General features: G+C 24.7%; 2 protein-coding genes across 4 annotated transcripts in view; one reads left to right on the forward strand and one right to left on the reverse strand.

Annotated features, from left to right (window-relative positions):
* The window catches only part of LOC107998287 (phospholipid-transporting ATPase ID), a 66,754-nt gene extending 51,738 nt beyond the window's left edge, over nucleotides 1–15,016 (reverse strand). The window contains exon 1 of one of the 2 annotated variants that reach the window (XM_017057478.3): nucleotides 14,856–15,016. The gene's annotated coding sequence lies outside the window, so the exon portion shown is untranslated. The remainder of the gene's footprint in view (nucleotides 1–14,855) is intronic. The other variant, XM_062076124.1, reaches the window with a different exon arrangement.
* A 146-nt stretch (nucleotides 15,017–15,162) lies between these two features.
* Nucleotides 15,163–20,101, forward strand: LOC107998289 (3'-5' RNA helicase YTHDC2). Of its 2 annotated transcripts, none has more exons than XM_017057485.3 (8): nucleotides 15,163–15,412; nucleotides 15,846–16,064; nucleotides 16,137–16,330; nucleotides 16,441–18,532; nucleotides 18,604–18,990; nucleotides 19,086–19,336; nucleotides 19,409–19,749; nucleotides 19,850–20,101. In XM_017057485.3, the coding sequence occupies exons 2-8, from the start codon at nucleotides 15,868–15,870 to the stop codon at nucleotides 19,859–19,861; spliced, it is 3,474 nt and encodes a 1,157-aa protein (XP_016912974.1). In that variant the 5' UTR covers nucleotides 15,163–15,412; nucleotides 15,846–15,867; the 3' UTR covers nucleotides 19,862–20,101. The 2 variants fall into 2 exon arrangements, with proteins under 2 accessions (XP_016912974.1, XP_016912975.1); XM_017057486.3 differs by having other exon boundaries at nucleotides 15,180–15,412; nucleotides 15,832–16,064.
* The last annotated feature ends 82 nt before the right edge of the window (nucleotides 20,102–20,183 follow it).

Here is a 20,183-nt window from a genome sequence, read left to right on the forward strand (position 1 = left end):
AAAAAAAAAAAAAGAATCAAAAATTATATTTACCACAAACTAATCAGAATTTTCAGTTATTGAATATACAAAACTGGAAAAATCCATCAAAAATAATATGATCACGCTCAAAACAAAAATATTTTTCAGAAGATTTTAAAATATCAGGACAAAAATATTTTAAAAGATATATATTTTTTTCTCATTCTGGATACATATCATATCGAACATTTTCTTTTTTTTCACTCGTTCAGAGACATAAGTCTTTGTTTGACTTTGAAAGATGAATACATATAGATTTACCGCATATATCGGCTTACTCTTTGTCGGTAAACTTAATGCTGCATCTGTTCGCAAATATGACATAGGTATTCATAAAAAGATTGTGAATGTATCAATTTCATTCGTCATTATTATCAAAGAATTGAAATATAATACATTTGTATATCCAAGTAATTAATTAATTTTTTTACAACTATTTAATTTCTTTGAATATTAATTTTATTTCATTGTGGACTTTATGTATTAATTATAAATGATAATAAGTATAAGCTTAAAAGAATAAAAGAATGTAATAAAATTCTAATTCATTTTTTTTTGTTTAATAAAATAATTATATTTTATTTTATTTTATACATATTATTTTAATTCTTAAGATATGAAAATAATTTGAATTTTTTGTTTCATGTTATATTTTTTGTATAAATATTAAAAGTATTTAAGAAAATTATTAAATATCAATCTTTCTATAATTTTAAATATTTTGGATATGATAAAAATTTTAGAAAAATCAGTAGAGAAATCTCGTTTGGAATCTTACACAGATTTTCACAGCTTGGGATCCTAAAGATTATAATTAGTTTCCCAATATATTTTGAGATGCGACTCCCTTTTATAATAGTTAAATGCTGCAATCCCCTTTTCTGTTTTATTTTTAGATATGAATCATACACAACATCCGTTAAAAATCTGTTTATCATAACAAATTTAATATTTCAATAAGTGTCAAATAATTGTAAGCTTAATAATTGTATATATATTGTATGTATATTGTATTAATTGTATGTATATTGTATTAATAATAATAATTGTAACTGATTACTTAATTTAAATAAATAGCTTTATTCTATTTGACATTCTGTTACTTTTAGTAAATTCTGTTACTAGATAATCTATTTAAAATATTATAGATAGAATTTTCTTTTAATTTAATTTCTAATAAAGGATCATTGCTCTTCAGTTCTACAAATCAATATTGAACTATATATTTATATATATTATAATAAATATTAAATTTATATTTTTAGAAAATATAATGTATTTCGAATTCATATTCATAAAAGATAAATACATACAATAATTATAAAATTCAACAAATGTATGCAACAAGTTTTTTCTTCTTCGACGTGATTCAATAAATCAATATTGAATAAAATTTAAAATAAACATTTCATCTTGATTAACTTTAAATATTAGAAAAACAAAACAAATATTAGAAAAACTTTATATGCTATTTATTACTAATAATATCTCAAATTAAATGGATTTTCAATAATACCATCTAATTTCGTGTTACTACATTCCCAAAGTTTTGATTTATCAATAGGTTAATCAATATTTAACGTACCTACACACCGACTGTCACCTGTCTTGCATTCTATGATTCACACTCATGTTCTAAGGTGCTAAAAATATAGTCTGATAATTATTGGTATTCGAAGTATGTATATTGTTCCAGTATATGCACCTGTGAATCAAAGGTCTGATCATCGGTGTATCATCAACATTCATTTATACTACAAACAAATACACGTACGAATTATTATTATAATTGACGAGAAAAACTTCATAAAAGTTGACTTCATAAAATTAAAACTTGATAACATTTTTTTACAACACGATATTTAAAAAAAAATTATCATATGAATAATTAAATCATTTTTATTCGATCAAGAATTAATTAAATACACATGTACTCATTGAATTTTAAAATTTGATTTTTTCGAAAATAATATTTTAAATGAAAATATATTATACTATGTTTTCGCTTTTTTACTTTTACTTGTATGATTGTAATAATCTGTTTAATTAATTTATTCTTATCAAAATTGGTTAAGTAAGTACATGTATACTTAAAGAAAAATTTTAAACTCGATATTTCCAAAAACAAAGCTTCGAGCGAAAAAATTTTATTCTTTCTTTTTCATTTATTTTGCATGTAGAATCATCTTTTTCTTAATTATCATCCTTTATATAATCTTGCACGTAGCTTTCGATTAGTGCACGAGCACTGAAAGTTAACGAGATGGAATAACTGAGGGAAATAATGTCGCAAAGACTGCTTAGGCACGCGATTATGCAACATCCTATCTGTATTTGTGAGAAGTTATCGTAAGTCACAGCTCCGGCTCATTAATTAATTTCCCAAGCTAATGACGCCAGTTAGATTTCTGCAAACAAACCACGAAGAACGAGGCAGAATATGGTACGTATTTTCCCATATATACATTCATACATATGCATGAATATATTCTAACTGTTCAAAAATTCAGTATAGCTTCTAATATTCATTGATCATGAAAAGAAAATAAAATAAAGCATAATGCAGAAATATAGATAATTTTTATCTCGAATATTAGATTATTAATTTATTATAGTTTATTTTTCTATCACATTGCCTGTTTTATATTTTTATAAATGATACATATTTTTATTCAATTCGTATAGTTAAAATTATTTTACAAGTTATATGTGAAAAAATTTGTTATTAAATTTGATATTATTTTAATATTGCCGATTATTAAAATCGAAAATTAAATCGTAAAATTTCAAATAAATATGAAATAATAATTATAATTTTTAGTGTAATAATATAATGATTTAAATTATATGTAAACTTAAATGCATTACTCAGCAAACTTTCATTTTTATTTTTCTAAAAATAAATATACAATAAACCACGGAAATATTTATTCTTATTTTCCTTATGAAAAAATTCAACTTTCCTTCTCATCGAATAAATCTTAAACTTTTAAATGATGGTATATACAATTTGTGTGCATAATCTGCAATGATACAGAACGATGAAGCAAAAAAAAAAAGGGGAACAAATGATATATGTGTAAGAGAAACAGATATAGAAGGTTCTGCAATCCGTTATTACTAATGGATTCTGCATTGATCCTCATTATCATAAACAGAACGTTCATCGATATTGTGCAATTTAATGAATCTGTCGTTTTGAGAGCGTAACACCGGTTAAACATCGATATTTTCCCTGTCGATTTTCGCGGGGGCGGTGGTTGCTTAATAGAGGAGGAAGTAAACCTGATCGATCCGCAGGTAGGTATACATTTTCCTGGATCCGAAAGTATAAAAATATACGGAGAAGAATAATAGTAGCGTCCTCTTTCCTCGCAGGCTTGCGAATGACGTGGATCAACCAGTTTTGCGTCAAATCTATTCTTTATTTTTTTCTTCTTCTTTGTCTTCCTTTTCTTTTTACCTTAACTTTCTTTTTTTCATAATTATTTACCAGAATGAAATGTTATATAATTAAAAAAAATGATGATTTTCGTTTGAATTTGTGATTTTGCATCAATTTATCATAATAACATCTATTAATATAATATTTTAAATTTTATTAAACAAATTGAAAATATCAGTATTTATTTATGTAGTCGATAATTAAAAATTAAATAATTTGCAGAATTTCAATTAATTTCAATTAAACTCTAATTTTATTATATTATTATACATTTTAAAAATTTCACGTTATTCTATCGGATATATATATATATAATACACGATAAAATCGTGATAAATCTTTTCCATAATATTATGTTTGAAAAGTACATAAAAGAAATTGTCATCTACTTTTAAAAAATCCACGAATATTCGTGGAATTCAAGTTAAATCGAATGTTTATTTCCCCGGCGATTTGTCTGTCACTATTTATAAGCATTTTAAAAAAGGCGCCAAACAGTGCAGTAGCCGGCGCGTAGTTGGCGCGTTTCAGAGGGCAATAAGAAGGTCGGACGTTCAACTGATTTCACGAGACGAGAGGCGTGAATTAATACAGTGTCAATTCTTCTTCCCTCGAATCAATTGTCGGCGTACTATCTCGAAGGTTTACAAATGATGATACCTAACATTTCATTTAGTTGGCGAGCATATATAATACAAGCGAACCGAACAAACAATCGTATCGAATAAATTGATTGCATTTGTTCGAAACGTTCTTGGAAATATTTAACCACAAGAAGAGATTGAAAATTCGACGTTAAATTTCGCGAATTCTTCTTATAAAAGAAACAAACAAAAATAAAGATTTCGAGAAATTTTTTGGTTATTATGAATCATAATTTAATTTTAAATTTAAAATTGATATGATCACAATTTAGGTTAAGTTAACCTAATTTAGGTTAAGTAACCCTCTAAATTTTGAGATTTTAACATCTATATTGTATCTATATTAGTAGTACGTGACATAAATACGTGAAAAATTTTAATAATTGTATTTAATTTATAATTTATATTTGTATTATATATAATAATTATTATTTACATCGAAATACTTATATTTGTAATACTTATGTCTTTGTAATATTTTTATAATACCTATATTTAAAAAAGTATTATTTGATTTTTAAATATTTAAAATTTTATTATGTGATTTATTATGTAACTTAATTAGTGAATTTTAGTACGTACTTTATTATAATATTATCATATAGAAATCGAATATTATTTATTAATTTAAATTATATATGAAAAATCAATCCATATTTTATTTTTTACACGATAATGAACAACAATAGAATCTAAAATATAAATCTAGAAAATATAAACATAAAATAAAATGAAAAAAAAAAAAATTTAATTCAAATTATGTGATTAATCATAATCCAATATTAAGAAGGATTAAGATTTAATAACTGCTAACAATAACTTACTTGAGGATTCAGATAAAATTTGAACCAGAAAAATTTGACTTCATTGAAAATTGAGAAGAAAAATTTCATACATTTCTAAGCATATAAGAAGAATTCGATTTAATTTAAGAAGAAAATTCAATTCGATCTGAAATTTAAAAGAAAAATCCAAAATTTATAAATGAGATTCGATTGGTAACAAAGCTGAATATTATAAAATCTATAATCGTTTATAAATTTTACATTTTTCTCTCAGAAGTGTCCTTGCAAGCCTGTCTATTCATATTTTACGCCATGTGGAATGTCACAATATCTCGTTATTCTATTCAACCTTGCTTTATGCGATTACGTCGCACCTGTAAAGTTCCGATTCCAATAAGTAAAAGACATTAAATAGATCGATTTCTATTTTTTAAAACTGCAACATCGTTTAAATATCGTTCTTTGTGCTCCCTTTTTATGTCCTCTGATTCTCACGATCAAGAAAACTACCCATGGACAATTTAATAAAAATCGCATTCTCAATTGTGCCTTGTTCCTGCTATTTCTCGAATGTTATAAGATGGCCAATCAACGCTTCGTATTCGTTAAAGAAAACTATTTTGCCCTTTGTACCTCTGTTATGAAACATTTTATTTATATGCAGTTTGACATTCAATAAATCGTCGAATAAAATTATCACTCTGATGTTTCGTCGAATAAAGATTAATATCGTGATAAATTCATTAAATTTGTGTATAACACAGTTTCATTGTTAGATAAATGGATTCAATTAATAAAAATTCAACCAATCGAATATTATACCAAAAAATTTCATTCTTATAAAATGAAATTCAATGGAAATATAAAAAGATATAAGATATAAAAAATAGATATACATACAATGATTGCAAATATTAGATTATCGTAATAATTCCATCATCATATATGATAAAACTATGTGCATATAATGTTTCTCAATAAGTCCAGACACATGTAAAAATATAAGAATCTTTATAAAAGTTCAAAGGTCACATACTTAAATTATAATATTCGAATATAGGAGAATATCGATTATGCGAATTGATTGTTCGTTTCATTATTTTTCCAATTTAAAATAAAAGAAAATATATATTTTAAGAATAGACATTCGTATGTTTATGTTTTTTTAAATTTTATTTTATATGATCATTATATTATCATTATATTATCGTATTTTTAATCATTATATCGATATCAAACAATTTATTTTTATACCAATTATTGTTTCAAAGTACTACAATTATGATACTTTTTCTTTTTAGAAACAGAATTCAATTATTTATAAAGAATTTTTAATTTTTAATTTCTAATTTTATATGAAATGAATTTATTAACTTCCTCATACTATTTTTAAATTTTCTAAATTAAAAATTTATAAAATAAAATTTTAATTCAAGTTTGCTTATGTTTATATTTTAAAAATATTAGAATAAAAATGAAAAAAATTCTCAATTTATTTATAAATCGCTTTGTTTCAATATTAAACTAAAAAAAAAAAAAAAAAAAAAAATTTTAAAAAAACATTTTAAAAAAGCATTTTAAAAAAATATTAATTATAGTAATTATAAGCATTTATGCAAATACTGGTTATTTAAAGTATCGTTAAAAATAGAGTATGAAATTAATTAAAAGCATGAAGTATAATTATATTTTTCCAAGTACAAAAATTTAATTTAATTGACTTAAATATATTGGTCATTGCATAATGAATGAATATATGAAATGCCTATTAATTTTGATTTAATATAAAACCAAAGACATTTATTAGACTACATATAATATTTCAAGGTGAAAATAGAAGCTAATATTTCATGCCATTAGAAATCGTGGCCAAATAAAAAATGTAAGGACTTAACTATGGAGGATATAAGCGTTTCTTCTTTGGTTGGCCTTTTGACAATGGTCAAGGCTAACTGGTTAATCATAAGAAACTGAATAAACCCACGTCAACGATGCATTGTCTTGTTGATACAATAATTGAGTAAAACGAAAAAGAATTGTGTGATGATGATATCGATGATCGTTTCGCATATATCCTGATGGTTTAAGCATCTCTGAATTATTAAATTGATTTTTTTTCTTTCTAAGGATTTTTTCAGAAAAAAAGATGTCTATGGAATTTTTTTTTGGTAAATGACACTTAATTAAGATTAATGTATAATATATAAAATATTTTCACCATAATTACACTTCTTATTTATTACTAATTACATTTCTTTCAAATTATATAATAATATATTTTAAAAATTGCAATTATCCTTAAAAATTAATTATATGATATATGATATAAAATTAATTGAAAATTTCAACAAACTTTTTACCAATTATGATTTGTTTACATTCTGTTTAAAGTGTGATTTGATATTTATAATTTTTTATTTATGATTCTTTAAATGTGATATTTTTAACTATTTATAAATTTTTCAATTATCAAATATTATTAAAATTAAATGAAAAAACATGACCATGTATTGAGTCAGCTATTTACTTAATGTGAAAAAAATTCTCAAACATAGAAATATTTAATAAAAAGTTTGCTTATGTTTCTTAGTGATTATATCAAGATTTTTTGTGATTTCACTTTAAGAGACTTCAACGTCTTTGTTTCAATGAAAAAAAAAAAAAAAAAAAAATAAGAAGAAAAAGAAGAAAAAGAGAGAAAGAAATAGAGGAAAACAATTGGAATTCTTCAAACTCACTTATTGCGACCTTCAAACTTTGCAGAAAAAAGTTATTTAAATAAACTCGTACTGTTGCTATTTTAAAGCATGTACAAAATTTATATCTTTTCTTGTTTGCAAAGCATGTACAAAATTTATATCTTTTCTTGAATACAATTCAATGCCTTTTCGAAATAATCATATATCTGAATTTTCCTATGACTTTGAATCATTATAAGGTCATCATATACGAGTTCAGCAACATTACAATAATATTATGTAAAATATTATATATATACTAAATTTAAAACTTGACAAGATTTAATTCTATTATAATTTTTTTAATTATCCAATCTTGTCAACAAATAAATCTTTTCATCTTTCAAAAAAAATATTAACTTAATTATGATTTCAATGCAACATTTAATTCGACATTTCTTATTCAATCAATTTACATTATTAAATTCTACATTTTAGCATTGAGATTATGAAGAAAAATTCCAAGGATATTTTCAATATTCCTTTCATCATTATGAATAATAATTCCTTCTATCTAGATCTTACAATCTCATGAAATTTAATATACATAGTATTATAATAAATTGTAATAATCTTTAAAATTGTTTACTTTACAATTTTTTAATTACTTCAGTATATTTTTTTTATTTATATGTTACTTCACAATTTCATCTTCAATAACGTTTCATTCATATTCTTCTCAAACTTAAAAACCATGTAATAACGAAGAATTACAATTAGGTTAAAAATAATCCAAAGACGTAGCAATGGTAAGTAAACACGAAAATAAAAAAACGAAAACTATTGCATCATTATCTTCAAATATTTCTCATACATTGTTAAAAAATGTAACTTCGAGGCAGTAAATCACGTGTAATCAGTATGATTATTCAACTGTGCGGATAAGCCATGTGCTTATCTATTCCAATTACCAATAATTTTATATACGCGTTACATCGACTCTTTTAATCTATTTTCTCTCCTTCTCCCACCTTTTTGTATTTCCTGTCTTCGATAAGAAAAAAAATAAACCCAGTTTGATTTCATTGGACAAGGTCATGGTGATACTTTCTCCCTCCTTATTTGAATATCTAGATTTAATTATTTAAAATTTTCTCATGTCGTGAGATCGTAACTTTTTCTTCTCTTTCTTTTTTTTTTTTTTTTTTTTTTTTTACGGTAAAACGAAAAAAGAAATTGCGTTTGATAACTGGTGAAGAAGTAACACAGTGACATTTTGATGCAATTTGTTTCGAAAGATTGATTGCTAATTTCGAGTAGAAAATTTACGTTCTGCGTAAATGAAACGTTTCGTAATATGGATTGTCATAATTACAGCTATGTGTCTTTTAAACTTGAATTACTGGTACCAAGAGAATAATGCGAGTTTCGTTTGAGAGGAATCACGATTGACTAATTTCTAGGGAGCTTATCGTGGATAAGTAAGTAATTGCAAATCTTTAGCAAGATTTTATGGCTCATTAATTTTGTATAAATAGCATATAGTAGGAATTATAAGTTGTTTAAATGAAAATATACATGAGTTACGAGAATATCTCTTTAATGAATTTTATACATGTATTAATTTTGCATTATTTGATTATTAGACATTGTAATATGTAAATCAAGTATTAAACTTTTGTCTAAACAATCCAAGAATATAGTAATTGATAACAATAATAATTGATAAATGATAAAATCTGTTATTATATTCTGTTAAACAGCTTTACAATTTTATGATTTTTTAAAAATTTTAAAATATTGATTTACATTCTTATTGTAAAAACAACATATAATTTTTCAATTATTTATTTTAGGAAAAAAATTTCGATGCAATTCAAAATATGTAGTTTCTATCTTGTAATAAAGAAAAAAGAATTTTAATTAAATGTTAAATTATATTGGGAATTATTTCCAGTTAGAAAAAAAAAACTATACAATAAAATCACGTGGAAAAGATGAAATTTCACTGGAACTAACTTTGCTAATTATTTAAAAATTACTTTAACATAAAGAAAAATTAATAAAAAATTAAAATTAAAATTCTTAAATTTCTATTCACGGTTTTTTCTTCACGGTTTCCTTTATAATAGAATTTCGTAATTCGACAAAAATTCTACACGCGTAAAACTTCCTAAAATAAGAATAGAATTTTTGCCTGAAAGTTATCCGTCAATATCTAGTATGAAGTAATATAAACTTATAATAGATAAACATATCAACAGTGAATCTGTTAATACAGGCTAGACTAATAATCATAACTTCGACCTTACTTCGTTTTAACTTAAAATATTCGTAGTTGAAGAGCTTCTCAGAAAATCAAAATTTTCATTCTCTTATAATAATGAAATAAATTTTTTTCAATTTGTAACGAATTGTACATCCATATTTCGTTGCTTAATCTTTAGTCTTTTGTAATTTGTATATAAAATTCATTGAACGATAAAGTATTACAGTATGAGAACGATCATGCGTCGATTATGAATTACCATCGATTATCATTGAATATCAATCACAAAATTAATCATCGATAAAATATAAAATTAATAATGTGATAAAAATAAAAATTAAAAAATATATTTAAAAAAGTATGCAAACAAATTTTAATTAAAACTTTAAATCATAAGAAATAATTTTACATATTTTTGCATACGAAGAAAAGATGATTTTTATCATTCTATGAATAACTGACGATTCGCGGATTCAATCTTGTGTAAGTTATTGTTAAATAAAAATTAATGGACAATGTCGAACATAGTTGAAACTTGAATATCAGTCGATTTCGTCACTTGAAATCAACGGCAGAATATGTAAATCGACTGCAAAGTGTACATTGGTATACTATGTGAATAAGTCACGTGAATGTCTCCATTATTTACAAGCTCTGCGTAGGAGGATCGATGAGTGTGACCTGAGGTTACCATACGATCGTTAACGCAAAGCTCTATTATTTTTATGTGATCGAGATTAGATGAAAGATGAACTAATAATTAGTTTATATATAAAACATTAATATATCTTTTTTTTGTTCTTCTTTCTTTTTTCTTTGCATATTTTATTTTTTTAAATTGACTCGTAAATCGTTCAGATAATGACAATAATAGTGATTAATAATAAAAATTATTAATTTTTTAAATATAATTATTCTCTTGCTTAGTTATTGATTTACGTAAGGAAACAAGTATGCTTTTCTTCTCTTTTATATAATTTTTGTATAAAAATAGCAAAAAAATCAAGAATTGGTATTCAATTATATATTACATCCGTGTTTATTTTATGGAAAAATAAAAGTATTTTTATCAAGCTATGTAATTAAATACAAATATCGTTATTTTAGAGTAAACAATCAAAGAGAAATTTAACTATAGATTCTTGGAATTGTTTATCGATTATGATCGATCTATATCGAAATCGTAACATTAATTATAAATTACTTATAACGATATAACGATATAACGATAGAAAGTACTGTGAAATTAGTAGGTGGCATACTTATAGATGATTCAGAAGGAATATAATAGTTATAAGTATATATTCCTATGCATCGAAAAATATGACAAGATTTACATAACATGCAGGGATATATGAACGCTCAAAGAAGTGAAAATGCACGTGACGTTTCTGAGTCCAAGGTCGATTGACACAGACCGGACTTCATAGGAGAAAGGATCACCTTGCAAGTTCTACAAGTAAATGTGAATTAAATTAAAACTTAAATTTCAAACAATCATGTAATAAATTTGATTGAATTTATTGTATGTTTGATTGAATAAATTTGTATATTTATATTATATTATTTTATTTTTTGTTTTCTATCAAAATTATAATTTGAATTTGAATGATGAAAATATTCATTATTCTGATTCTCACTTGGTATCATTAAGTAATATGTAGGATTGAACTTTCAATTGAATACACTTATTTGAATGTGAATTCCCATTATTTGAAAGAAGAATCATAGAACATGGAAAGAATTGATAAACTCCTGTTATAACTGTTTGCCTCTTATAACGGGTTCAGATAATTGAAATTTTACTATCTATAATTTGAAAAATTCTTCGGTCTTTATAACATTTTATTTAATTTTTTTATTACTATGTTCACTGTTATAACTGTTCGAGTCTGAATTCTAAACCCGCTAAGTCTGTTCCAATGGGTGGGTGTCATCAGCCCATATCGATAAGAAAAAAGCAAAATTTCCTTAAGTCTAGAAAAATTAATAACTTGAGTTCTGATCAGACTAATAATAATAAAATAATATTTATATAACGTTATTTAAAAAGATATATTTGGAAAAATAATTATATCAGTATGATATAATCTAAACACACATGTTGGATAATTGATTTATCTCCAATATTGTTAAAAAAATGTCATCTATACTAAGCTTTAGAAAATATCAGAAAAATTTGAGAACTTGAATGGAAAGTTTAATTAAGATTGAATGTCTAGACTTTAAACATATATTTGCATTTCGATGCTATGAGAATGTTAAATAAAAGTATTATTCGATGAGAAAACCTGACGTGATCTGTATTCAATATTGAAATACAATGATCAAAGTTGAAAATATAAATTCAAAATAAGCAATATACTGTACGGTATTAATGCATCGTTCATGATTATTTAGTAATAGAAATTATTCTAGTTTAAATGTGAAAGTTATTGTTTTCAAATTTTTTTCTAATCATTTAATATTGAAAAATTATTAATAAATTGTGGATATTTACGCTAAACGTATGCTTTTAAAAATACAATTAAAAAAATGGAAATTAAAATTCATCTTTTATAAACATAATACATTTTAAATATTAGATTATATATTTAAATTTCACACAAATATTTAACTATTAACTCTCACAGTATTAATGCATTACTATTAATGAAATGCAAATATGTAAATAAAAATTTATTATTATTTATTATTTAATATTAAAACTTACAAATAAATTTCAAAATTATTAGTATGTATTTTATACATCTATTTTAAAAATATATATATTATATAAAAATCACGAAAATATCGAATAAAATTAAAAAAAAAAAAAAGTTGATTAAATCTTTCGAAAGATCAATTTTAAAGCAAAAATGGTCAAAAACAGATAAATTCCTTAGTCGAATTATCTACTGTTTAAGATGCAATTCAAACAGTATAAATATCGAACAGTATCGATTTAACAATGAAAGAAATCTAGATACATATTCATTCTCTTTTTCTTTGTCGATCAATCGAACCAATTGAATTGCAATGAGGCGCGACCACCATGGACGAAGCATCATGAAACGTAGCATATAGGTGGTCAATTAGAAATACACTAGTACACGCGTGCGCTCAATCCAATTAGATCGTTCGTTCGCGTATCAGTTTGTTTGATCCGACGTTTATTTTACCGACGATTGTTGGACGGCCGAGCACTTTGCTGCGCCACCTTTTCAAGCTCCAATCAATGGGAATCTTTAGCGTTTTGCCCGAGCATTAACTAGTAGACAAGCGCAACGAGCAGATGCGATGTTAACTTACGTAATTTCTGAATGAACGACAACGAACGTGGCCTCTGAGTCTCGAACAACAAACACACGAACTTTCCCTAAAATAATTCGGATGCTTTCTTTGTCTCTTTTCCTCTATCTTTTTATTTCTTGATATTAATCTATTTTTCTTATTTAATTTTGTTTTTTCTTATTACTGCATTTCCATTCACGATATTTAAATAATTGGCATAAATTTTTAAAGAATTTATGCATTTTAAAGGTTATAAAACAAATATAACATCCACAATAAATAAATTAACATAATGATATTATATAAATATGATTATGATCACCGATTATAATCACTATTATTTATTCATTATATACATTATGTTGACATGCACATTAATAAATATTTTATGCGATTTATATATTCGCTGTGCTTTTCAACGAACCTTAAATTTGGATCTTGATCGTGACTATATTTTTATACGCATGCGCAAATAATATACACGAATATTCGAGCAACTTGATTGTACTTTTTTTTTGACATTATAGATTTATTATGATTTTTATTATGTTATACTTTGAATACATTTTCATATTATGATTTCATAATAAAATGATGATTAACGATATTTAATATTATAAATACATAATAATAAAATAATATTTTATAATTTTTGGTATATTACATATATAAATCAAGCATATTTTATTTCATTAATTTTCTAATTTTTACAAATTTTTACCGATAATAGTTTGATATTTAATATTTGAATGAATTTATTTTTAAATATATGATATACTATTTTGTCAGTCATAATAATATATTCATGATATTCATATTCTATTCCATTTCATATACTAAATTATATATTATTTTAGTTCTGTTAAGAAGACAACAAATATTTACTTTTAAATAATATATTAAATCTTAATTTTTTAAATATTAGTTATTACAAAATTATTAATTATACAGCACTTTAAAACAAATATATTATTAATGAATAATAACTATATTCAGTATATTGAGAAATTATATATAATCAAATAATTCTAATAATTACATATCGATATGAAAAGAACGAAATCTGGCAGTTCAATTGTTTATTTAAAATTTAGAGTTTCCTTACATTTTTCGAATAATTAATTTTATATACTGATTTTATATAATTTGAAAGATCTACACATATAAGTTAATAAAAAGTACGTAAATGTACAACTAAAATATTTAAGTGAGTACTAAAATGGGAGGTCATCGGCAGTTCTCAGCAAAAAACCTGTTGCTTCGCTTACGTTGTCAGGAAGTTTAATCTTTATCGTTAAACTTATAGAAAAAAATAGCAATAGAAAATCGAAACTTTAGCCAAATTTATGAATAACGTAAAAAATAAACAATAGATTAACTTGCTTAATATAATTCACGTAAATACGGAGATAAAAAAGTTTGACGATTTCGTTCACATCGCAAATTTTAAAATCTCAACTGTCGTTCATGTTCATGTTGAAATTTTTTAAAATATATATTTATTATTACATAATTTTTATTATTTAAAATTGTAAACGATATGCAAGCACGTATGAATTTACAAAATATGGATCAAAAATCTTTACAAGATTTTACCGATATTTTTAATAGTCAGACAGTAATTGATAGAAAGACATACTCTTAATCGTCAATCATCATGTACAAAATCTATTGCTGTAAATCTTAAACATTTGACTTTTCTATATAACATTATGCGTTTCTTAGAAAATATAAACTTACCGAAAACCACTAATCCTTAATGAAGCACAAAATACACTTGGAAAATACGATACAGACGACATAACCCGCGCACCAAACTAAACCGGCCATATTGTTTACTGGAACAGTATTTAACCGTGTGCCTGCTTTCACTGTTTTGCGGATCTTTTGTGAAAAACGATTATAATGCACTCTATTGTTCAAATAGATTAACTTAGTTGATATTTCGTTCACATGGGTACATTGAAGTATGATTCGACTGTGAAACTAGTAGAATATGGTTTATATCGATACAAGCTATTCTAAGTAATTTTATACATTCAAGTAGAGGGAGTATTTCTCATAATCAAAAGGGACGTAAATATTATTTGCTGTGTTTATTACAGGTCATCATTCAGATATGGCGTGTTTTTATTAAAAATAATTCTCAGAAATTTCTACGAATATTACAATATACATATGTAGTTATAAATTTAATATTTCGAATAGATAAATAGCTATACTTACTTTAATAATTAACTATTTAAACATCATATATTAATATAATTCATGTACATTTATAGGATCATCAAAATTATGTGAGTTAAACAAGATATATATTTCTAAAGTTACATGCATTTTTTTCGAATCTTATTTAGATCTTATTTATATAAGGCAGTTAAAATAATGTTATAATTACACTTATGTTTTTTAATTTCAATTATGAAATAATTATAATAATATTTTATTAAATAATGTTTATTAAATTATATAATTATTATTTTATTTTATTATATTATCATATATGTATATGATATATTAAAATTATGTAAAATTTATTTTGTTTAAATGAAAATTATTTTGTGTTTCAAAATAATTTTTATTTCAAAATAAAAATAAAACAAAAATATAAAATAAATTTTAAGGAAATTTTAAAATATTTATATTTTAAAATTATATTTTTTTAAGGAAAATTTAAAAAAAGTTTAAAAAAGTTTTTTTTGTATCAAAAATTTAGTGTTTGTTTTTCAGATATACTTATTAGATATATACAATGCCACGTAGAAATCGTCATAAGAAAACCCCTCTTATTGGGGAAGATACTAGAATTGCAGTAAATTTAACATTAAAAAAGTTATTAGAAACTCCTGATCAGAAAGAATTAGAATTTCCATCTTCATATACTGCAGAGGAAAGAGCTTATATTCATAAATTAGCATATGAACTTGGATTAAAATCTAAAAGTAGAGGGTAAGTTTGAAAATAATAAAAATATTTTATTAAAACAGAAAATAAATATAAATTTTTTTTTTTTTTTAATAGTAAAGGTACAAATCGTTTTTTAACTGTGTACAAAAGAGAAGGTTCAACTATAGTTCAAGCTGATGCTGTAATAAAATTACAAAAATCATCAAGACAAAGTATATATAATTTATTACAAGCTTTTCCATTAAATCATAAAGAATGTCAAGATTTATTACCACCAATTGAAAGAGAACGACCTCCTAATACAGATGGTATTAATATTATAAATATCAAATTAGATTTTCAATATATGAATATATATATATATATTTATGAATATATATATATATGTATGTATATTTATAATATATTTATAATTTAGTTTCAGTAAATACAAATACAAAAGCAATGGGAAGATTAAATAATAGTGTGCCTCAAATACCACAATTGAAAACTAATTTTGATGTATTGAATTATCGCAAAGCTCTTCCAATTTTTAACTTTAGAGAAGATATTCTTGATGCATTAAATAATAATCAAGTAGTTATAATAGGAGGTGAAACAGGTAGTGGTAAAACTACTCAAGTCCCTCAATTTATTCTTGAACATTGCCAACAAAGACAACAACCTTGCAGAATTATTTGTACTCAACCAAGAAGACTGTCAGCTGTTTCAGTAGCTGAAAGAGTAGCATTTGAAAGAGATGAAAAAATTGGTCAAACATTTGGTTATCAAATAAGACTTGAAAGTAGAGTTGCTCCAAAAACTCTTTTAACATATTGCACAAATGGTGTACTTCTTAGAACACTTATGGCAGGTGATTCTGCTCTGAGTACTGTCACGCATGTCATTGTAGATGAAGTTCATGAACGTGATAGATTTTGTGATTTTCTTTTAATAGCTTTAAAAGATGCATTACAAAAACATAAATCTCTTAAACTTGTACTTATGAGCGCCACATTAGATGTTAACATTTTTGTAAAATATTTTAACAAATGCGCAGTTATAAATGTTTTGGGTAGATCATATGATGTTGACACATATTTTCTTGAAGATGTCTTAAAAATGACAGGTTATATGACAAAAGAAATGCTTTCAAAAAGAAAAGAGTTTATGAATAAGAAAGATCAACATAAAATTTTAGAAACCTGGACTCAATATAAACCTCAACAATCAGGATCAAATGCTATGAATGAAAGATGCATATTACCTGCACCAATATTAGCACAACAAAATGAACCAGTTCCAGAAAAAGTAAAATTAGAACCATGGTTAGCAGAAGAAATGGATAAAAGTATTTCGGATGCATGGTTACGTGGAGGCGAAGATAATTTTGCACAACTTTTATATTTCATACTTTCCGAAAATGTCTCAGTAGATTATCAACATTCCACAACACTTGTAACTCCGCTTATGGTAGCTGCAGGTAAAGGATGTATAAATACTACTGAACAGCTTTTAAATTTAGGTGCAAATTTAAATCTACGAGCAGCCAATGAATGGACTGCATTAGATTGGGCAAAAAATATGAATCAAACTGAATGTGCTGAATTAATAGAAGCATATATGAAAACTTATGATTGCATAGTACAGGATGAAACAAAAGCACATGCTAAAGATATTTCACTTCCAGAAGAAGATAAATTTTTATTAGATGTGTATCAACATACATTTAATGATGATAAAATCAATTATGATCTTCTTTTACATTTAATTTTGCACATTCATTTAAAGATGCCTCCTGGTTCTCTTTTAGTATTCTTGCCAGGATATGATGATATTGTAACTATGAGGGAAAAAATAAATAATGAAGAAAAAGAAATGAATAAGGGTTTACGCTATAATTTATATGTACTTCATTCAAATATGCAAACATGTGATCAGAAAAAAGTGTTTAAACCAAGTTCTGTAGGAACTCGTAAAATTATTCTTTCAACAAATATAGCTGAAACAAGTATTACAATTGATGATGTAGTATATGTTATTGATTCGGGAAAAGTCAAAGAAAAATCATTTGATGCATTATCAGGAGTATGTACACTTAAATCTAATTGGATTTCTCAAGCTTGTGCAAAACAACGTAAAGGTAGAGCTGGAAGATGTAGAAAAGGCATTTGTTATCGCTTATTTTCGTCAGTTCGATATAATAGCATGGAGCCTTATCAAACTCCTGAAATTTTAAGATCACCACTACAAGAATTATGTTTGTACACAAAACATTTAGCTGCAGGAAATACACCTATTGCCGAATTTTTAGATCGAGCATTAGAACCACCTTCTAATGTAGTAACAAGAAATGCAGTTCAATTATTAAAAACTATTGATGCATTAGATCCATGGGAAGATCTTACTGAATTAGGAAGTCATTTACTTGATTTACCAATTGAACCACGACTTGGAAAAATGTTATTATATGCTGTTGTTTTGAAATGTTTAGACCCAGTCTTAACAATTGTATGTAGTTTAGCATACAAGTAAGTGAAAATTTATAATTTTTTGCACGTATTTAATAAAAAAAAATATTATTTTGAAAAATAATTTTCAGAGATCCATTTGTATTACCGTTTCAACCATCACAAAAACGAGCTGCAACCGCTGCTCGTAAGAGATTTGCAACCAATACATACTCTGATCATATGGCAGTTTTACGTGCTTTCCAAGGTTGGCAAAATGCACGTGCAGGTGGAAAAGAACGCATATTTTGCGAACAAAATTTTATTTCTGCTGCTGTTATGGAAATGGTAGTTGGAATGCGTACCCAACTTCTTGGTCAACTTCGTGCATCTGGATTTGTTAGAGCAAGGGGTCCAGGAGATATTAGAGATTTAAATTCTAATTCTGAAAATTGGGCAGTTGTGAAAGCAGCTTTAACTGCTGGTTTATATCCAAATTTAATAAGAGTAGACAGAGAACACTTGCAATTAAGAACACAGTGTGTTGCTTTTTAAATTTTTTTTATATAAAATTTTGATATAATATAGTATTTATTTATATGTTTAATTAATTATCATTTGATTAATTTTGTAGGAAAGAAGTGAAAGTATTTTTTCATCCATCATCAACCTTAAGAGATTATCCTAAATCACCAAGAATGACATCTACTCAAACGTATGCAGCTAATGTAGAAGCTTTACCTTGTGATTGGTTACTTTATGAAGAAATGAGTCGTACAGGACGATTTTGTCATGTTAAAATGGTTACTTTGGTAAATCCATTAACAGTAGCTTTGTTTTGTGGACCAGCAAGATTATCCGTAGATGTAATCTATGAAGCTGAATGTAAGTGCTTAACTTTTTAATATATTATAACATTATTTCAATATTTTAATTGTTATAATTTTTTGTTTATAGCTGTACCAGAAAGTGAATCAGATTCTGAAGTTGATGAAAGTAATGAAGGAACAATCTTTAAACTTGATGATTGGGTAGTATTTAAACTTGATCCAGAAACTGCCAGATTTTTTTTACATCTAAGGCAAAAATGGAATGCTTTATTTTTGAGACGTATGAAAACGCCGAATAAAGCTATGTCACAACTTGATGAAAAAGTAGTGAGTACTTTAGTGAGTGTAATTACAAATGAGGAACAGGCATGTGGATTACAACAGCCATCTGGTATTGGTCAAAGACCGCGCCCTTTAATTGTTGATTATTATCCTGCCAATGTTAGGAGAACAGATGATTTTGTTGAGGTAATTTTAATTTAATTTTTTAAATTTTCTAATTTCAATGAGTATTATTAATTGTAATATTTTTTTACAATTGTATTTAATATAAAATTTTCTTTTTTAGAGAAATTTTTAAAATTGGATGGAAGAAACATATTTTATTAAATGTAAATTATAAGAGATATTTTATTCTCTTGGTTCCTATATGTGATCACAAAACTCAAATGATATTCCAATATCAATTTAAATAAATTTCATATCAATAGATTGCTTTTGAATTAGACAGGGTAAAAGAAACGAATTGCTGATATAGAATAATTGTTATTTCATTAAAATGTTTTTTCGATATCAATAAATTTAACAAATTTTTCCTTTAGTTGCAAAGTTTTAAAGATATTTCATTTAATCGCGTTATATGTATATCTTTTATATATATCTTATATTTATTTAATTAATAA

This window comes from Apis cerana, linkage group LG6 (genome assembly GCF_029169275.1).
Source record: "Apis cerana isolate GH-2021 linkage group LG6, AcerK_1.0, whole genome shotgun sequence".
In the NCBI taxonomy this organism is placed as follows: domain Eukaryota; kingdom Metazoa; phylum Arthropoda; class Insecta; order Hymenoptera; family Apidae; genus Apis; species Apis cerana.

Coding starts and splice junctions, on each gene's coding strand:
- LOC107998289 (XM_017057485.3), top strand. CDS start 15,868: ATGCCACGTAGAAATCGTCATAAGAAAACCCCTCTTATTGGGGAAGAT. Junction 16,065..16,136: donor TTAAAATCTAAAAGTAGAGG/GTAAGTTTGAAA, acceptor TTTTTTTAATAG/TAAAGGTACAAATCGTTTTT. Junction 16,331..16,440: donor ACGACCTCCTAATACAGATG/GTATTAATATTA, acceptor TTTATAATTTAG/TTTCAGTAAATACAAATACA.